Raw genomic sequence first — 20,687 nt, 5'->3', positions numbered from 1 at the left:
GCTAATAACTTACCAACTAATTGGAAATGGGTGCGTACATGCCCAGACATAAGTGTTCCTAATAAAGTGGCGGCTAAGGTGAAGTGTCATGCTGACCGAGGCTGTTGTGTTTCCCGCTTGTGGTCTCGTCACTCGTCACTTCCGGAAGGGGCAGTGCTGAAGTAAGCAGCTCGACTACGTAGCTCGATAGGGTTTACATGCACTAAGTAGCTCGGCTAAAATCGCATAATCTAGGTCGTGTAGCTCGATTACGAGAAATCAAGTTCGGTTCAATTTCAGCCTAGCTAAGGTGTTTCCATGGCATTTAGAACTTCGATTTCAGTCGAGCAACGGCAGAAATTCGATTTTCTCTATGTGCATGTAAACGCACTGAGTGTTTAAGTCTAGGCTGAAAACATATCTGTTTAGTCAAGCCTTTTGTTAATGGTGTTTATGAGGTAAAGGTGTAGATCTGGAGGGTCCTCAGACATAGTGTGTTTTGGTAAACTGGGATGTATGGATGCTGTCAGTCCCCACTCGCTTGCTCACTCGAGTTTGTTGACGGTGTAGTGGCTGGCTGCTTTATGTCCCGGGGCTCCCTCATGCCTGTGTTACCTTCTGGCTCTCCCCTTTTATGCCGCTTTTCCACTACCAACGCGGCTGAGCCGGGCTGAGCCGTGCCGTGCTGAGTCGGGCTGAGCGGGGCTGTTGGAGTTGCATTTCGACTACAACTGCGCTGAACCGTGCTGGCTGGAAGTGGGTGGACACATTGGGTGGAGTTAGCGAAAGTGGGTGGACGTCAGGTGATGTCGTTAAGCAGCGCAAACAGTGACATCAGTGAGCTTTTAAGCGGTAGTCTCACAACCCGAATAGTAAACAATAAACATGGAGGACATGGAGTCGTTAGTGTTGCTGGTCTTGGTGCTGTGGCTTGTTGTCACCGACAACGCCAACAGATACTGGCAAGAGCGTATAGATGAGGCGAGGCGCATAAGGCTTCAGAAATTCTCGTAATTCGTAATTCTTCTCCTTCCGGGTTTACAGTGTTTACAGATCCCAGCGTGCTCGCAGGGCGTGTGTGGGCATGTGAGGACACTCCTCCTCACCAATCAGTGCACAGGGGAGTGTCTGCTCACGCCCCCAGCCTCACTTGGCTCGGTTTGGCTCGCTTCAGCCCCACTCCAGAATGGTGCGAGTTTTAGGGGCTAAGCAGGGCTGAAGCGAGCTGAGTCGTGCTGTTTTTTGGTAGTCAAAATGCGAGCCGTGTCGGGCTGAAGCGAGCTGAAGTGAGCTGAAAAAGGGTAGTGGAAAAGGGCCATTAGTTATGCTGTCATAGTTAGTTGCCTGAGTCCCTGCTTGTACTCAGTGCAATATGTATACTGTTCCTACTTATTCAGGTGACAATGGGCATACCTAACAACCTGTGTTTTCTTTCCCTCTCTCTCTCTCTCCCCCCCTCCCCCCAAATCTGTCCCTCTGAGTTATATGGAGTCAACAGGAAATCTTTTGGTGGAGAGGGTGTAGACCTCGACTGGCTATCGTAGCCTGCAGGGAATCGACTGTCAGACATTCTGTCGCATGTCCCAGACCCGGTGAAATGTAACTGAATTGTCTTGGCCAGCCCTAAGGGACCCATCTGCATCTCATCATTGCTGAGGAGTGTGCTCCCATCACCCAATCAAGCATCCAGCCAGAGCAGGTCATGATATTTTTTAACCATATTAACATGCCATTGTTGTGTATTATGCCTGATGTCAAGACTCTCGTCTCTGCGAGCCTACCACACAGACTTAATAATTGTGTCATTTTTAGGGCATACTTAACAACCTGTGTTTTCTCTCCCGCCCCCCATCTGTCCCTCTGAGTTACATGTCGGTCCTGCGATCGAGATGCTGACCTCTTCTGCCCCTCGGACCTGTTTGATCCATCCTGGTGCCCTGTGTCTGGTTGGAGTCTTATCGCATCGCTCCTATGGAGGATGGCCCCATGAGGACAGTTGAAAGCTACACCTGGAGGACGCTCTGGACTCTTACAGTAATGCTTTTATGGCTGAGGACTACAGTTGACTTGCTAACTTTAGGACTGCAGTTGTCATGAACAGTTTTGCACTCAAGTTTCCATCAATGAAGAGTTACAATATCAACAAAACTGTCTTCATGTTAAAACTGTTAATGTTATAGTCATGCTGTCTGTTGTTGCCCAAATGAGGATGGGTTCCCTTTTGAGTCTGGTTCCTCTCGAGATTTCTTCCTCATGTCGTCTGAGGGAGTTTTTCCTTGCCACCGTCGCCGCAGGCTTGCTCATTGGGGATAGATTAGGGATAAAATTAGCTCATATTTTAAGTCGTTCAAATTCTGTAAAGCTGCTTTGCGACAATGTTTATTGTTAAAAGCGGTATACAAATAAACTTGACTTGACATTCTCCCTCCCTCTCATGACCCATTCCAGTTTGCATATGGGTCAAACAGGTCCATAGAGGACGCTATCTCCGCTGATCTACACCCAGCCCTCACTCACCTGGACTCAAAGAACACCTATGTGCGAATGCTGTTCTTGGATTACAGTTCGGCATTCAACACAATCATTCCCCAGCAGCTAATACAAAAACTCGGATATTTGGGACTCAACACCTCTCTTTGTAACTGGGTGCTGGACTTTCTTACAGGGAGGCCACAGAACGTGCAGTTCGGCAGTAACACCTCCAGGACCATCATGCTGAGCACAGGGGCCCCACAAGGGTGTGTGCTCATCCCGCTGCTCTTCACCCTGCTGACCCATGACTGTGTACCATTCTACAGCACCAACCACATCATCAAGTTTGCGGATGACATAACTGTGATGGGCCTCATCACTAACAACGATGAAGCCAACTACAGGAATGAGGTGAGCCAACTGGTCGAGTGTAGTAAAGACAACAATCTCTTCCTGAATGTGGAGAAGACCAAAGAGATTGTAGTTGACTTCAGGAGAGGTCACTCACAGCATCCCCCTCTGACCATCGATGGTGCTGCAGTGGAGAGGGTGAGCAGCACCAAATTCCTAGGGGTGCACATCACTGAGGACCTCTCCTGGTCCAACAACACCGCATTGCTGGCCAAGAAGGCTCAAACTCGCCTCTACTTCCTCCGCAAAATGAGAAGTGCACGAGTCCCACCCCCCATCATGTGCTCATTCTACAGGGGCACCATTGAGAGTGTCCTCACTGGCTGCATCACTGTGTGGTACGGAGGCTGCAGTGCCTCCTGCCGGAAGACTCTGCAACGCATAGTGAACACGGCCAGCAAGATCATCGGTACCCCTCAGCCCTCCCTTACGGACATCTATCACTCCCGTCTCACCCACAGAGCCATCAGAATCACTGGTGACATCTCCCACCCTTCACATTCACTCTTCAGCCTCCTGCCCTCAGGGAAAAGCTACCGGAGCCTCCGGGCCTGCTCCACAAGACTGCTAAACAGCTTCATCCACCAAGCTGTCAGGATGCTGAACTCTGTCCACTACCTACCCCCTATCCCTGGTCTGTAACACATTCATTCACATAAGAAAACTACCTCATTAATTCGCACATCACACCACAAACATCAGTATTACTCATCTGTTTGCACATCATACCACAAACATTAGCATTACTCATCTGTTTGCACATCATACCACAAACATTAGCATTACTCATCTGTTTGCACATCACACCACAAACATTAGCATTACTGCTGTATCTGCTGCTATTGCTCATTTGCACTTCTGTCATATACACCTCATAAGCTGCTCTTCTAGCACCTTCTCCATTATTGTACTGTATTGCACTACTGCTATTTTGTGCATTGTTTGATTTTAGAGTGTATGTTTAACTATATTATCTATATTTATATATATATTGTTTTTCTTAATTTTTTTATCTATATTATCTATATTTATAAATATATATATATATATATATATATATATATATATATATATATATATATATTTTTTTTTTGTGTGTGTGTGTGTGTGTAAGTAATCTTTATCTGTTTTTTACAAGTAAGGTGAGAGAGAAACGGCATTTCGATTCGCCTATATGCCCTGGATATATAGTGAATTGACAATAAAGGATCTTTGAATCTTTGAACTATACAGCTTAATCACTGTGTTAGTGCAGTACATATAGAAGAAACACTCACAGCACACATCAATCCAATCACTCTGGAAAAACAGGGGTCACTGTTCAGCTTCCAACAATGTGTGATAAAAAACATGCAAGTCACAATCAATTTTCATCAGCTTGGGGTATTGAACAGCATTACATAACTGTTCACAAACAGTTTTCCAGCAGAGAGCACAGAGTGTTTGTCTTTTCTGTCCCCCTCATATAGTATCTTGCTTTCTTCAACATCTCTTTTCACTCATTCCTAAACAGTCTCTCTCTTCTCTCTCACATTCACTCTCGCTTAACTTTTGCTTTTGTGGGAAATTCACAAAACTTCTCACTGTACAAACTAAAGTCTCTGCATTAAAATAGTGCTGATGAAAACCTTTTAGTCTGTAGTCGTGGCCAAAAGTTTTGAGACTGACACAAATTTTGGTTTTCACAAAGTTTGCTCCTTCAGTTTTTATGGTGGCAATTTGCATTGACTCTAGATTGTTATGAAGAATGATCAGATGAATTGCAATTAATTGCAAAATCCTTCCTTTCCATGAAAATTAACTTAATCACAAAACCCCCATTTCCACTGCATTTTAGCCCTGCCACAAAATACCTGCTAACATCATTTCAGTGATGATCTCGTTAGCTCAGGAGACAGTGTTAAGGAGGACAAGGCAGCTGATATCACCCTGTCATGCTGATTGAATTAGAAGAGCAGACTGGTTGCTTTAAAAGGGGGGTGGTGCTTGAACTCAGTCAGTGCGTTTACATGCACATAGAGAAAATCGAATTTCTGCCGTAGCTTGACTGAAATCGAAGTTCTAAATGGCATGGAAACACCTTAGCTCGGCTGAAATCGAACCGAACTGGATTTCTCGTAATCGAGCTACGTGACCTAGATTATGCGATTGTAGCCGAGCTACTTAGTGCATGTAAACCCTATCGAGCTACGTAGTCGAGCTACTTACTTCAGCACTGCCCCTTCCGGAAGTGACGAGTGACGAGACCACAAGCGGGAAACACAACAGCCTCGGTCGGCATGACAACAGTAGTAGTAGCGAGCAGCAGAAGAGGTCAGGAGGAACAACATCTCTCGATGTTGCTGTCCTCGTCGTCGTTCTTCTTGTGAACACGGAACTGATAACTTTGTTTATACTCTTGAATAGCTCTTCTTCATGACGACAACCGGAAGTGTACCAACACGATGAGGCGTGTAGCGCCACCTGTGGCTCGGGTGGACAATGTACCTCACACAATAGCTCGATTTCCTTGTGTGCATGTAGGATTGGATTTCTCTGGCACCCCTGCTGGGACCCTTAGCTCGATTACCGACAGTAGCTCGATTTGGATGTGCATGTAAACGCACTGACTGTCTTCTTTTGTTAACCATGGTTACCTCCAAGGAAACACATGCAGTCATCATTGCTTTGCATCAAAAGGGCTTCACGGGCAAAGATATTGCTGCTAGTAAGATTGCACCTAAATCAACCATTTATCAGATCATCAAGAACTTCAATTGCTGTGAAGAAGGCTTCAGGGCACCCAAGAAAGTCCAGCAAGTGCATGGACCATCTCCTAACGAGGATTCAGCTACGGGATCGGGTCACCACCAGTGCAGAGCTTGCTCAGGAATGGCAGCAGGCAGGTGTGAGTGCATCTGCATGCACAGTGAGGCAGAGACTTTTGGAGAATGGCCTGGTGTCAAGAAGGACAGCAAAGAAGAAGAAGAAACCTTTGTCATATGCACATTTCAAGCACAGTGAAATTCATCCTCTGCTTTTAACCCATCTGAAGCAGTGAACACACGCACACACACCCAGAGCAGTGGGCAGCCACACCAGAGCGCCCGGGGAGCAGTCAGGGGTTAAGTACCTTGCTCAAGGGCACTTCAGCCCAAGGCCGCCCCACGTTAACCTAAGCCACTTCTCTCCAAGAAAAACATCAAGGACAGACTGACATTCTGCAGGAAGTATAGGGATTGGACTGCAGAGGACTGGGGTAAAGTTATTTTCTCCGATGAAGCCCCCTTCAGACTGTTTGGAAGAGGAACCTGGAAAAATGACTGTCCGGAGAAGGAAAGGTGAGCACTACCATGAGTCTTGTGTCATGCCAACAGTAAAGCATCCTGAGACTATTCATGTGTGGGGTTGCTTCTCATCCAAGGGAGTGGGCTCACTCACAATTTTGCCTAAGAACACTGCCATGAATAAAGAATGGTGTCAAAACATCCTCCAAGAGCAACTTCTCCCAACAATCCAGGAGCAATCTGGTGAAGAACAATGCTTTTTCCAGCATGATGGAGCACTATGTCACAAGGCAAAAGTGATAACTAAGCGGCTCAGGGAACAAAATGTTGAAATTTTGGGTCCATGGCCAGGAAACTCCCCAGATCTTAATCCCATCAAGAACCTGTGGTCAATCCTCAAAAAGCGGGTGGACAAACAAAAACCCAAAAATTGTGATAAACTCCAAGCACTGATTATGCAAGAATGGATTGCCATCAGTCAGAATTTGGCCCAAAAGCTGATATCCAGCATGCCAGGGCGAATCGCAGGAGTCTTGAAAAAGAAGGGTCAACACTGTAAATATTGACTCTTTGAATAAACTTGATGTATTTGTCAGTAAAAGCCTTTGGAACTTATGAAATGCTTATAATTGTGCTTCAGTATACCATAGAAACATCTGACAAAAAGATCTAAAAACAGTGAAGCAGCAAACTTTGTGAAAACCAAAATTTGTGTCAGTCTCAAAATTTTTGGCCATGACTGTACATAATGTATGCCATATTAAATGTATTATTCAGTTTTCTCTACTGACCAGTCATATCCACTGAACAAAGAGAAACCTAAGAAGAATATGCAACTGTAAATGCACTTGCTAATGAGGATCCTCTTTAAACCATCCTATAAAACAAACAGTATTTAATTACTTCTGGCATCTGCTGGTTTCAGTTATTTGCCCTGGTATTAAAGCTATCCTGTTTGGCACAAGTCAGTGTGGCAGCGGGGGTGTGGCCAAGTATCAGTTTGTGAATGGAGGGCAAGGTCGTTACACCTGTTGTCAATTAATCTGTGTGTGTGTTTGTTGCAGTGATGGGAGAGCATAAAAGGAGTAGGAGAGCAGAGAAGAGCGCCGGGGACCAGAACATGACTCTGTGTGTGCACATCCTAGAATGAAGCTGAAAAGCTGTCAATAAATGTGCGTGAACATTATCTCCTGCCTGCCATACTTCTGTACTCCACCCACATCATGGAAATTATTACAGTGATGCTGAAACGCCTGGTGATCTTCCTGCTGGGCCAGCACCAAGGCTTCGAAGCATTGTTCCTCCTCCTTCCGGAGGGCGGTCAGCGCTTGATGCTGGTTCTGCTGAGCGGTAGCAAGGGCATGGATGAGGTCCTTGAATGGCAAGGACTCCATGGGTTGGCTCCCTTCGGTACTCCCGGGTTTCGGCACCACTGTAATAATTTCCATGATGTGGGCAGAGTACAGAAGTACAGCAGGCGGGAGATAATGTTCACACACGTTTATTGACAGCTTTTCAGCTTCACTCTAGGACACGCACATACGTACACACACAGTCGTGTTCTGGTCCCTGGTGCTCTTCTCTGTTCTCCTACTCCTTTTATGCTCCGCCATCGCTGCAACAAACACACACACACACAGATTAATTGACAACAGGTGTAACGACTTGGCCACTCACCTTCCCCGACCTCCATTCACAAACTGACACTTGGCCACGCCCCTGCTGCCACAATAAGTATTTAGCTGCCCATGTTTATGACATGTTTGATGATATATATCCAACATGTTAAAACTGTATTAATACTAAAGTCTGAGGGTTTATCCATCCATCCATAGCCGCTTATCCAGTCCAACAGGGTCGCAGGCAAGCTGGAGCTTATCCCAGCTGACTATGGGCGAGAGGCAGGGTACACCCTGGACAAGTCACCAGGTCATCGCAGGGCTAACACATCGACACAGACAACCATTCACACCTACAGTCAATTTAGAGCCACCAATTAGCCTAACCTGCATGTCTTTGGGGGAAACCGGAGCACCCGGAGGAAACCCACGCAGACACGGGGAGAGCATGCAAACTCCACGCAGAAAGGCCCTCGTTGGCCACTGGGCTTGAACCCAGAACCTTCTTGCTGTGAGGCGACAGCGCTAACCACTACACCACCGTGCTGCCCCTCTGAGGGTTTAATCACACAATAATTTCTTTAAAGAATGTGTAGAGGTGGGCGGCACGGTGGTGTAGTGGTTAGCGCTGTCGCCTCACAGCAAGAAGGTCCTGGGTTCGAGCCCCGGGGCCGGCGAGGGCCTTTCTGTGTGGAGTTTGCATGTTCTCCCCGTGTCCGCGTGGGTTTCCTCCGGGTGCTCCGGTTTCCCCCACAGTCCAAAGACATGCGGGTTAGGTTAACTGGTGACTCTAAATTGACCATAGGTGTGAATGTGAGTGTGAATGGTTGTCTGTGTCTATGTGTTCAGCCCTGTGATGACCTGGCGACTTGTCCAGGGTGTACCCCGCCTTTCGCCCGTAGTCAGCTGGGATAGGCTCCAGCTTGGCTGCGACCCTGTAGAAGGATAAAGCGGCTAGAGATAATGAGATGAGAGATGTGTAGAGGTCACTAACACTACGTTCACACTGCAAGGCTTAATGCTCAATTCCGATTTTTTTGTGAAATCCGATTTTTTTGTGAGGTCGTTCACATTAACAAATATATGCGACTTGTATGTGATCCTCAGTATGAACGAAAAGCGACCTAAAAGTGTTCCGCATGCGCATTGCAGGATACGACGACGTCACACGCAGTGAGCATGGCCAGTGTTTACGGAAGTAAAACCGCCCGGTTGCGGTATGACCCATCCAATCTAGCTTGAATAGCTGCATCCCCCCAAATGGAAATCAGCTCCCTAACCTCTGCGTCCTTCCATTGAGAAGATTCAGAACCTTCACAGCCCGAAGCGTCCCTCGCATTGATGTCATGATCAGGGGCGCAGATACGTTTTTTGAACTGTGAGGGACAAAAAACTGGGGGGGACAAAGCTGCCAGCAAACCAACCCCAACCCCGATATGCCTGTCAAACTTGTTGTTAGTAACCATAGCAACCAAGCTCGAGCTCGCAACCTGTGCAGTCTGCGCAGCTCAACCAACCGAATATCAGTCTTTGTTTTATGTGAGTTGTTGCAACTATGTATACACTGCTGTGCACCTCAATAAACCGAATGGTAATTAGTCTTTTGATTTTTCCGTGAGGTTTGCCTTATACAAAGAAAGACAGCATAGACGTTTTTTCCTCCCTATAAGTGGGGGGGACCGAACGAGGTGAATTTAAATCTGGGTGGGACGAGTCACCCCCTCTATCTGCGCCTGTGATTATGCGCCATGTTGTTGTAACTTTTTTTGAGAGACCCGCCGCCTACTTCAGCGCAGAATAGTGACGTTTGTGGCTTGTTGATGACGTGTAAGTCGGATGAATGCGACCTGGCGGTTCAGACTGAAGTCGCATATGAAAAGAGCGGATAGGAATCGGAATTAGGACCACATATCCAAACGGCCTGGGTCGGATTTGAAAAAATCGGATCTGTGTCGTTCATATTGTCAATAAAAGATCGGATACAGGTCACATATGGGCGAAAAGATCGGATTTGAGTCACTTCAGCCTGCAGTGTGAACGTAGCCTAAGAATGTCCTGACTACTATCAGCATGTTTGCAGTATTTTTAGGTTTTGATCTGTCTGTAGTGAAGGAGGTTAAATTGACAAAGTATGATCTAGGAATGTAGACCTCTGTCGCCTAAGAGATTCTGTCTGACGCTCACAGATATCCAGGAGCAAAGAGTCACTGACAGACACAGCTGTTCAGAGATGTTTCTCAATTTATTGTAGGACAAACATGAGTATATATTCACATTCAAGAATGTGTTGTAGCTATGTGATTGGATGATGATGTGATTGACGAAGCTAAGTTATCTATGTATGACAGGGTAACGTAAATAGATGATAAAGCATTACATCACTGGTTTAGACTACACTACTGTATGAAAGAAGAGATACATTATGTACCATTACATCACCTGTCAGGTTCATAGTCTTATGAAAAGAAGAAAGACATTACTGATCAACATAACCTTCATCAAGCAGAGAGCAGAATGTGCGAGCAAAGATAAATCTCAAGGATTTAACTAACCAAAACAAGTAGCAATCAGAACAGCCTGTTCCAGTTTCAAGCATGCCAAACATACATTTCTATCAAGTATAAATATAATTAGCTGAAAACTATTACTTTACCTTAACTTACCTGCTTAAACCCCCCTAAAATTAACAATATAAGATGATGTAATCTTGAACAGCTAATAAAAAATGTCAGACAAACATATGGTAAAAAATGTCTGTGTATACCTGTAACATAAAATCACACTTATATCAAATAATATGATGTAAAAGACTATAAATGTCTTTGAAAAATATTTACCACTTCAGTTATTTACAGAAGAAGAGCAGCTCCAATGAACATTCCAAAACGATGTGAAATCTCTGATTACTGATCCCCTTCCTCCACACAAACTCACAATAACTCACAGTCTTTACCCATTTCACGTGTTTCTGATTCCTGTTTAAGTTAAACTCAAATTTGGCCATGTAGGTGTAAAGCTTTTTAGATTATGGTTAAACAAACTTGTTAGCTATTTAAATTATCATATTGTTTGAGGAAACATGGTCTTGAATTCTCCTCTTTACCACACTGCAATGCAATGCTATGAAATATATTACTCCAAAGAAAGTGACTTAAAAACCATGTAGTGCCTCAGGCTGTGAGAACAGACTGTGCCTGCTAGGTTACATATTTCAAAAATGCAGAGACAGGGAAAGAGAGAAAATTTGGTATGCGTTTCTAAAATGAGAGACCAGCAGACCCGATTACAGTGTATCGCAAGGCTAGTTACTCACTCAAGAGTGTGTCTTCGCTCTGGTCTCCACCCAAACCAAGACTTCTAATCTAAACATTTCAAGCAAATCACTATAACTAACAGCACTAAAATTACACTGGCTCAAATGAAGCCTGTTGTATAAACAACAGACAACTGGTGTTCCCTGCCAACAAAAATTGCAATGTGATTGAACATTCTGCCAGAGACACCTCACACTTTATCCATAAGACAAGAGGTTCCTAACAACCACTGTTGGGTTAAGAATGTGTCTTAACACCCCGAACAATCCTGGTCTGAGCCACCCTCCCCCTTCAAACACTGACTCAAACCAATGTGCTTTTTACATGGGCAGCAGGAACAAGTTGCACCTACTTTCCTTTGTGTTTACACGCTCACTCTCTAGCGGTGGCAAACTGAAGGTTAGGCAGGCAAACACAAAAGTACGCGTGTGCAAATCAGTGATCAGAAGCTTGTTTTTAACTTGCTTTATTGTCCTCTCGCTGCTGATTTCTGTTTAAACACTCTGTGATTCTGCAGTAAATCCAACTTTCATTTCCAGAAAACCGATTCACTCTGAGTAATGTGTTGTTCAGGGAACGAATCGACTCTTTCAATTGGCTCTTTTAAGCCTAGGTCACAACCGGACGTATGATTTTTTGGCCATGCGATTTTTGGCGTTTCCCAAATCGCTGCGTTTTTTTTTTGTTCATGGAGAAAGACGCATGTTGGCTGTAAGTTTGTCTTGCAACCTGAAAAAAACGTAAGCGCCCGTAGAGTTTGTTTGACGCGACAAAGAACCTCTGCAGCCGGTCTACGGCCAGTCTATGGCTCGAAAATCAGCATGTCACACGCGCGCCCTCCGTGCGTTTTTTGCACGTAGACCGGCCGTAGGAGCACGTACGGCCGGTTGTGACCGAGGCTTTAGATTAAATTTAAATTGTAAAAGCAAACAATGATCTGCATCTCCCCACAACTGGATGAGGGTAAGAACGTCTTCTTTAGCCCAGTTATCATTGCGATTAGCTTGGGAATTTTTTTTTTTATTCCATTGTTTAAAGGCGGACAAGTTTGATAAGGAAAAGCACTCGAGAAGAACTGAATTTGTCATGAAACGGTCTTATCCGGATGATAAATGATCTGGATGAACGCTACCATGCACTCATAAGCCCTCCTACTTGCCACCGACTGTGTTTAGACGCTAAGCAGCAACAAGATTGCACCTGGAACAAGATGCACCACCTCTTAAAGTGGAGCAAGTTGCACCCACTTTAAGTTGTAACAAATCACATTTAGATAGGCAGTTGCGCCAGGGCAACTTGTTCTGGGAACAACTTATTCCAGCGGAAGTGCCCGTGCAAAAGCAGCCAAAGAGGTTGTTACAGTTAGCTTTTACTCTAGCAAACTCAAACCACACCTTTTGTATTTAGGGAATTGCTAATACGATGCCTTGGAAATAAAATAGAAAGATAACAGAGCCAGATCACTGAAGGACTTCCACCACACATTTTGTTTCTCTCCACAATGCAGACTGAGAATAAATAAAATATTTCCAGAAAGAAAAAGTGAGCAATACAAAGGCCCCATTTAACCAGCACTCCTGCACTGTAGACTGTAGAGTAGGAAAGTGCATTGAACCATTCTTTGATCCTAAGCCAACAGTAACATTGAGAGTTGGTGAAGGTGGAGGTTGAAGAAAAGGCAGCCACTTGCACATTCCGCATAACCACACTTCCTGAGTGGTGAACAGCTGTGCTCACACTCCCATAGTGCTGAAGTCAGTCAGTAATTCAGGTACGCAGTGCTCTAACTCTGCTACTGAACTATAAACACTTCTAAAAGCAACCTTGAGCATTATCCAAGACAGACTCTGACATTTAAATGTGTTTAAAAATCTGTACTAATACAGATACATACACTGTCCCATTGAAAGACACAGAGAACAATAAATATTTACGCAGTCTCTGATAAAGTAAGAATAACATCTTTAAACCAGACTGAGTGTGAGAGTGAACCTTCTTACCTCTACACTCTCTAGTGAGGTGGAGCGTCTGAGCTTGGCCCTCCTCACGCCTGTGGAGGGGGTCTCGTCCTTCTCTGTCTTGTCTGTCAGCACAGAGGTGGTTTTATCAGGGCGTGATCTGCGTCCATAGCGTTTGGTCCCCTTCACAAACTTTGGACTCACCTCCTCTGGGACTGCTCAGGATATTGTTAATAAACAACATGCAGTAGAAATCATACAAGCCAAGTTTTATCATTCTGACTATAAAAGCAGATGCTATGTAAAACGAGCCCATCTGTAATTTCAAATGATGGTAATATCTCAAGAAGCTCATTATGGCTAACATCAACTGTACCTGAAAGAAAGTGAAAATTTTGGGGAAACACTTCACTGGTTTGACATTTAAATTCATTTTATATCACAAGTGACATAATAAAAGGCTGTTTTTATTGGAAAATTCTTCCAAAAGAGCAATTACAGTAAATAAAATGGGAAAAAAAAATCTGGTAACACAACAGTACTGCTGTGACGCAACTTTGCCAAAAAGATATTTTCTGTTTCTAAATATTAACTGTTATAACTTTAACTGAATAACCCTTTTTTTCTTAATGACAACATGTAAACTACGAATAAGTGTTTTTGTGGAAGAAAAACATTTTCATAAAGTATTACAATGATATTTTATACTGTACAGACCAACACGCAGACACTTTTACACTGTAATTAGGTCTAAAAAAGGTATACCTGGCTCAAGGTAACTGCTGTCCTCTTCAGATGTAGAAAAGTCTAATGATCTGGAGAGCACAGCTACAAATCCCTCCTTGAACTCTTCAAAATTCACCTGAAACCATAAATGTGAGATCAATCATATAATTATAAAACATTTATATGGACATTGTACACATTGTAATTGTAACGACTCGATCTATAATCAGGGCTATTATAGTAAACTGAAACTATAATCAAAGCCCCCCCACAAGCTTCATGCTTTACATAAAGTATTTTTTCTTTCAGGACTTTTTATAATGCAAAAGTGTTTTCAGAGTTGTCTTAAGACATTGCAGAGCAAAATAGAAAATAACATGGTAATAAAATCTACGTTATGTAAACCCATTGTAACATTGGCTGGCACAGTCAGCTGGTTTCAGAAGAGAGCGGTCATGCATCATCACCCTTGCATAATGCCGTGGCCCGAGCAGTATGTCCAGCAGTAGCGGTAGATGAGCATCCAAACTCAGCTTGTGACACAGTGCAGTGAGTTCTTCTTTATCCAGGTAACCCGTGCCTGTAGTGTCACAGCTGTCAAACTCCTCTTTCAGCTGAGTCACATAACGGTTCTGCTCATCCTCATCCATTCCACCACATACTGGACAGCCTGCTTAACCTATGGAGCAAGATGTACAAAAATCACAGATTCTTGTTTAATTTAAAATGTTTGTACCTACACAGAGTGTATAGGACCACCATGATCAGTAGACAATTTAGTTTCTCACATGTCTGGCTACAGACAGACAGACAGGTACTAAAGACAATCAACAATGATGACATTATATACACTATTGTGCTATGAGTTTTTGGTTATTTTAATGTAAACATAATAATCGTAAAGGTTTTTTTACAGTGTTATTGGTTGTATAGCGTACCACCTATTCTCTTTATTTATTATCGTTATGGACTTTTGCGTTGTCTGTCACTGTGTTATTGATCATCTTGTCTGACAGCATGCTATTGTGATTTTCTCTGTATGTGATGAGAGGATTGAATGAGGCAATAAAAGCCAAACTGACTACTTGATATCACTAATTATTCTATCCACATTCACTGGATATGAGCAATCACACGCTCTGATTGCCTACTCTACTACTATTAGCTTGTATACCATGAGCAGAGAAAAACAAAATGGTGGAGCATTTTGCTGAATCAACCAAGGATGAAATAAAAACTTTACTCGAAAACAAACCCCCCCAAAAATACAAAAAAGCAACAAAATATGGAATAAAAGTATTTGATGGTAAGAACGTATCTTTTTTTAATTTTTCAAGAATTATTATTATTATAGGGGCGGCACGGTGGTGTAGTGGTTAGCACTGTTGCCTCACAACAAGAAAGTCCTGGGTTCGAGCCCAGTGGCCAGTGAGGGCCTGTGTGGAGTTTGTATGTTCTTCCCGTGTCTGCGTAGGTTTCCTCCACAGTTCAAAGACATGCAGGTTAGGCTAATTGGTGGCTCTAAATTGACTGTAGGTGTGAATGGTTGTTTGTCTCTATGTGTCAGCCCTGTGATAACCTGGCGACTTGTCCAGGGTGTACCCCGCCTCTCACCCATAGTCAGCTGGCATAGGCTCCAGCTTGCCTGCAACCCTGTAGAACAGGATAAGCAGCTACAGGTAGTGGATGGATATTATTATTGTAATAGCATATTTCACAAATTGCTACTGTCATTTCGCCAGTTTGTTTACATTCTAAGCAGAAATTATTTTATCAGACGTTTTGTATAAAGTTTTTATCAAATTTGCTAAAAATAAAAATGCTCTGTTTCTCAAACTCCAGTGAATGTGTATAGAATAAAACAGTTATTCCACTCAATCTCGTTGTACATGGCTTATCGCCAACTCGGTGCTACGCGCCTCATCAGCTATCAGCTCATGTCCGACTCGATTTTGTGAAATGACTATTAAAAAATAAAAATGCTCTGTTTCTCAAAATCCAGTGAATGAGTGGAATAACTCTTTTATTCTATACACAATCTCATCGTACATGGCTTATCGCCGACTCGGTGCTACGCGCCTCATCAGCTATCAGCTCATGTCCGACTCGATTTCATGGAATAACTATTAAAAAATAAAAATGCTCTGTTTCTCAAAATCCAGTGAATGAGCGGAATAACTGTTTTATTCTATACACAATCTCATCGTACATGGCTTATCGCCGACTTGGTGCTATGCACCTCATCAGCTATCAGCTCATGTCCGACTCGATTTCGTGGAATAACTATTAAAAAATAAAAATGCTCTGTTTCTCAAAATCCAGTGAATTAGTGGAATAACTGTTTTATTCTATACACAATCTCATCGTACATGGCTTATCGCCGACTCGGTGCTACGCGCCTCATCAGCTCATGTCCGACTCGATTTCGTGGAATAACTATTAAATACATAAACTGGAGATATCTTGTGACTAATCATTTAAAAATGGTAGTCTTTTGTAATTGCAAAGTTAATGTGGTTGCTGATTTAATTAATAAAATACCGTATGTTCAGGCTAATATGTCTTTACTAGCAGTATAAACTCAGCCCTGTCTTACTGCACTTGTGAGGACCTTCCACTGATATAATTTGCCTATTAAGGTTTCTAATTACTGTAATACAACCATGCCTACACCTAAATCTAAGCCTCAGTAAGGAAACGTTTCAAAAGGAAATATTTTGGTTCTTTTAGTTTTTCAGGTTTGTTAAAAAGCAGCTTTCCTTGTGGGGACCAGCTAAGTGTCCTCATAACGTTATTTGGTCGCCAACACACACACACACACACACACACACACACACACACAGTCACCATGAGTGAGAATTTAAACACGTTTATAAAAAACATTCACTATTAGAGTTCAATATGTTTACACACAGTATATGTGTGCGTTTCCCATGATGAACTGCGCGAAGTCTGAACGCTTCACCATGGGAACGAGACTCGACTGTACCGAAAACAAAAGCCTGATCAGCCAGGAAAACTTCTTCCTTTTTGAAACCATACAGTTTCATGAGCAACACTGGACTACTAACAACTCGGAGCAGATGTGCAGGCGATCTGGACTCGAAAATATGCACACGGAACTGAAACAGTGAAACCTGAGTCCGTCTTACCGTTTTTACAGCACCGTGCCGTTATTTTCGATAAAATCCTCTCCGGCTTGTCCCACCGCATCACCACAAGGCATAAAGAACTAAAGTGACAAACTCCCCATTTAATCCACAGAGAAGTGAACAGGACAGTGTCTGAGTTACCGGCACACACACACACACACACACACTGTACTGAGGCACTGTGACTCCAGCCCGAGTTAGTTAGTGAGTAGTTATTGCTCATTCAGTGATGCTGTGTGTAAAGCGCACAGAAAACAGGCAGGCCGCTCAGCAGCCCCTACCGGCCAGGCGGGGGATAGCGTGGACTGACTGCCCGGAATCACTGGCATTACATCACACAGAGCAGGGGGTCTCAACCTTTTCTGCTTTAAAGTGCATATCCTGGCACGGGCGCAGATAGAGGGGGGGACGGGGGGGATTCATCCCACCCAGATTTAAATTCACCTCGTTCGGTCCCCCCCACTTATAGGGAGGAAAAAACGTCTATGCTGTCTTTCTTTGCATAAGGCAAACCTCACGGAAAAATCAAAAGACTAATTACCATTCGGTTTATTGAGGTGCGCAGCAGTACACACATAGTTGCAACTGCGCAAACTGCACAGGTTGCGAGCTCGAGTTTGGTTGCTATGGTTACCCACAACGAGTTTGACAGGCATATCGGGGACAGCTCCTCCTAGTTCAGGACCCCAACACGGCATGATGAAGGGTGCCAAAAGGCAGAAAACGACTGCATCGTTTAAAAAAAAAAAACGACTGTAAGTAAACTGTGCCTTACTTTATCACATCACCTTGCAATTTTTTGATAGTCTGTTCAAAGTAATGTCGTAGTGAAAGTAAAATCGTACGGAGTAGAGATGCCTTTCTGGTAGCCTCCTTCTTTCGGTGGCAGCCTGTAGATACAGTGCTCAGAAGGCAGTTTTAATGTTTAATCTGGCGTTCCCTGCCATAATTTCAGCGAGCATATTGTTTCATAAGGAAACTTTGCGAAGAGTTGTTGACTGACTGCCGCTCACGCAACACACAGGCACAGTTAGAAAGTCAGGATGCACTGGTTTACACTTTACACACACACACGTAGCCCAGCCTCTCGCTATGGTTAACAGTTGGAATTTAGCGGTTTTAAAACTAGTTTTGCAGTTTTGCAATTTCTGTGCGTGATGATAATGTGTAAACTTTGGATTTCCATAGGCTATGTTAAAATGCTATCATTGTCCTGGCCTGCAGGTAGTTCCTGGTGATGGCAGTGAGGGAGGTGAAATAACATGTATACACACTACCGTTCAAAAGTTTGGGGTCACCCAGACAATTTTGTGTTTTCCATGAAAAGTGACACTTTTATTTACCACCATAAGTTGTAAAATGAATAGAAAATATAGTCAAGACATTTTTCTGGCCATTTTGAGCATTTAATCGACCCCACAAATGTGATGCTCCAGAAACTCAATCTGCTCAAAGGAAGGTCAGTTTTATAGCTTCTCTAAAGAGCTCAACTGTTTTCAGCTGTGCTAACATGATTGTACAAGGGTTTTCTAATCATCCATTAGCCTTCTGAGGCAATGAGCAAACACATTGTACCATTAGAACACTGGAGTGAGAGTTGCTGGAAATGGGCCTCTATACACCTATGGAGATATTGCACCAAAAACCAGACATTTGCAGCTAGAATAGACATTTACCACATTAGCAATGTATAGAGTGGATTTCTGATTAGTTTAAAGTGATCTTCATTGAAAAGAACAGTGCTTTTCTTTCAAAAATAAGGACATTTCAAAGTGACCCCAAACTTTTGAATGGTAGTATATATATATATATATATATATATATATGCACACATACATGCATACACAAAATGGAATCATTTGCTGACAGCTCAGTCCCCCCCAGTTCAAAAATCCTATCTGCGCCCCTGTATCCTGGACCAATTTCGTTTTGTTTTTTTTTATATGAAAGTATGTCCCTTTACATACATTTATGGAGCAGCACGGTGGTGTGGTGTAGTGGTTAGCACGGTCACCTCACAGCAAGAAGGTTCTGGGTTCGAACCCAGCAGCCGGCGAGGGCCTTTCTGTGTGGAGTTCGCATGTTGTCTGTGTGGGTTTCCTCCGGGTGCTCTGGTTTCCCCCACAATCCAAAGACATGCAGTTAGGTTGATGTGGGGTGCCCTTGAGCAAGGTACCTGACCAGTGGCGGGTCCTGAAAATTTTCTCAGGAGGGGCAAATTATCCAATAATGTCATAAGGTGACTCATTCAACAGGGAGCCAGACATTATTGACTCTTTTTTGTTTTCTCTCTGCATATCACAGTTCCATGCCACTTCTGTCCACTAGATGGCAGCACATTACAGAAATCTTTTCCCTGTAGCTACCTAAGCTATAGGCTGTGGTGTAAAGTTGCAAACAACATTCACAATCGAAGAATAGTTTGGCTCCACAATGACCAATTCCAATTATGCCCTATTCACTATTCACATTATTTCAATATTGTATGATGTGAAATAGCCAAGAATGATATCTTTCCAAAAGATATGTCCAACTACTAAATAAGAAAGGAAACCATATTTTTTAAAAATAATACATATTTATTTGCCAATCTTGAAAGTACTGTTCTACAGAATGTTCTGTAAATAGATTTTGTACTTCAAACTCCATGACCAGCAAGAATTTTACAGACTGTGCAACTTAAAGACAAACAGGAAAGTGCACTTACTGTAACAAAACATTGTAAATAGTTGGCTAACATAGCAATAGCAGTTGAATAAATAGATGAGTGGATCTTTAGATCTTGCAATTACTGGTATTTACCAAGGATATTACCAAAGTGCTAACTCTCAGAGCAAAGTGTGGCAAATATAAAAATGCACATTGAAAACATCAAAAGTGAACTGATTCTGTGACTGTGTGTGTGTGAGTGAGTGAGGGGGGAGGATTGAAGAGTGGTAGGCTATTACATTGTCTTTGCCTCGTAGAGCTAACTCGAACACCATAGCAAGGCGGACTGCTAGCCTGTAGCCCTCATCCGGTTGTGTAGCGATGTTCACTCTCCCAAAAGCCGAAAATTTCAGGCAGCTGCCCATGTGAATCTTTGATGACTCATGGTTTTTTATTTTCTCCGACAAATGATGCATGTCCGAAACTCCAGTGACAGTCCAAGCAGTGTTGTCTGTGGAGCCACCTCCAGGGTGGAAAAGTAAGCAGGGGTAGCAGAAAACCGCTGAGGCGTCCTTGCAGCCAGCTCGCCAGGATTTGCGCTGGGACCATTTTGAAGTAAAACCTCGAGTATATGATTTCCCCCCCTTGTCGAAATTTGTTTTATGTTTAGATTTGGTCGAGGGGGTCCAGCTTGTTTTGTTGCCAATTTACCTCGATTTGATCGCTGACTAAATGGAACTTCTTTTAAGGACCGCACTGAATTGCTTTCCACATCCATCTCACCTCAGAAACTGAGCGGATCGAACGCAACTTTGCCGTGCTTTGCAGTGATGTAAGCACGTTAGGGCAAGCCCCCCTGGAACCCATAGAGATTGCATTGAAGTGTCAGTCAGGAGAAAAAAAATATTTTAACATGAGACTCTATCAGTGAACTCTTGGGCGATTTTCAACGTGATTGAAATCGCCCCAAAAGGGGCAGCACTCTAGAAGCAAGACCACCCTGATTGGACAATGATACCCAGAGACAGATTAAAACGGCCTAGAGCAGCACTGGTGAAAAAAAATTTAAAACTTTTTTTTTTTTTTGTTTAAAAAAAATAAAAAACTTTTTTTTTCATTTTGGCAGTGCGTCGCCCAGTCA

The 20,687-nt window shown here is 43.3% G+C and overlaps 1 protein-coding gene across 4 annotated transcripts in view; it reads right to left on the bottom strand.

Moving 5' to 3' along the window:
* ninl (ninein-like) overlaps positions 1-17,086 on the bottom strand; it is a 63,219-nt gene extending 46,133 nt beyond the window's left edge. For all 4 annotated transcript variants that reach the window (XM_060925852.1, XM_060925855.1, XM_060925854.1 and 1 more), the window contains exons 1-4: positions 16,898-17,086; positions 14,213-14,424; positions 13,785-13,881; positions 13,062-13,234 (exon numbers count right to left, since the gene is read on the bottom strand). In XM_060925852.1, the coding sequence (XP_060781835.1) occupies positions 13,062-13,234; positions 13,785-13,881; positions 14,213-14,395 (453 nt within the window). In that variant the 5' untranslated portion in view covers positions 14,396-14,424; positions 16,898-17,086. The remainder of the gene's footprint in view (positions 1-13,061; positions 13,235-13,784; positions 13,882-14,212; positions 14,425-16,897) is intronic.
* Between the last annotated feature and the right edge of the window lie 3,601 nt (positions 17,087-20,687).

Source organism: Neoarius graeffei, chromosome 7 (genome assembly GCF_027579695.1).
Source record: "Neoarius graeffei isolate fNeoGra1 chromosome 7, fNeoGra1.pri, whole genome shotgun sequence".
NCBI classification, from domain to species: Eukaryota; Metazoa; Chordata; class Actinopteri; order Siluriformes; family Ariidae; genus Neoarius; species Neoarius graeffei.
Note: the sequence above shows the minus strand (reverse complement) of the source record. Positions and strands in the feature narration are given on the sequence as shown.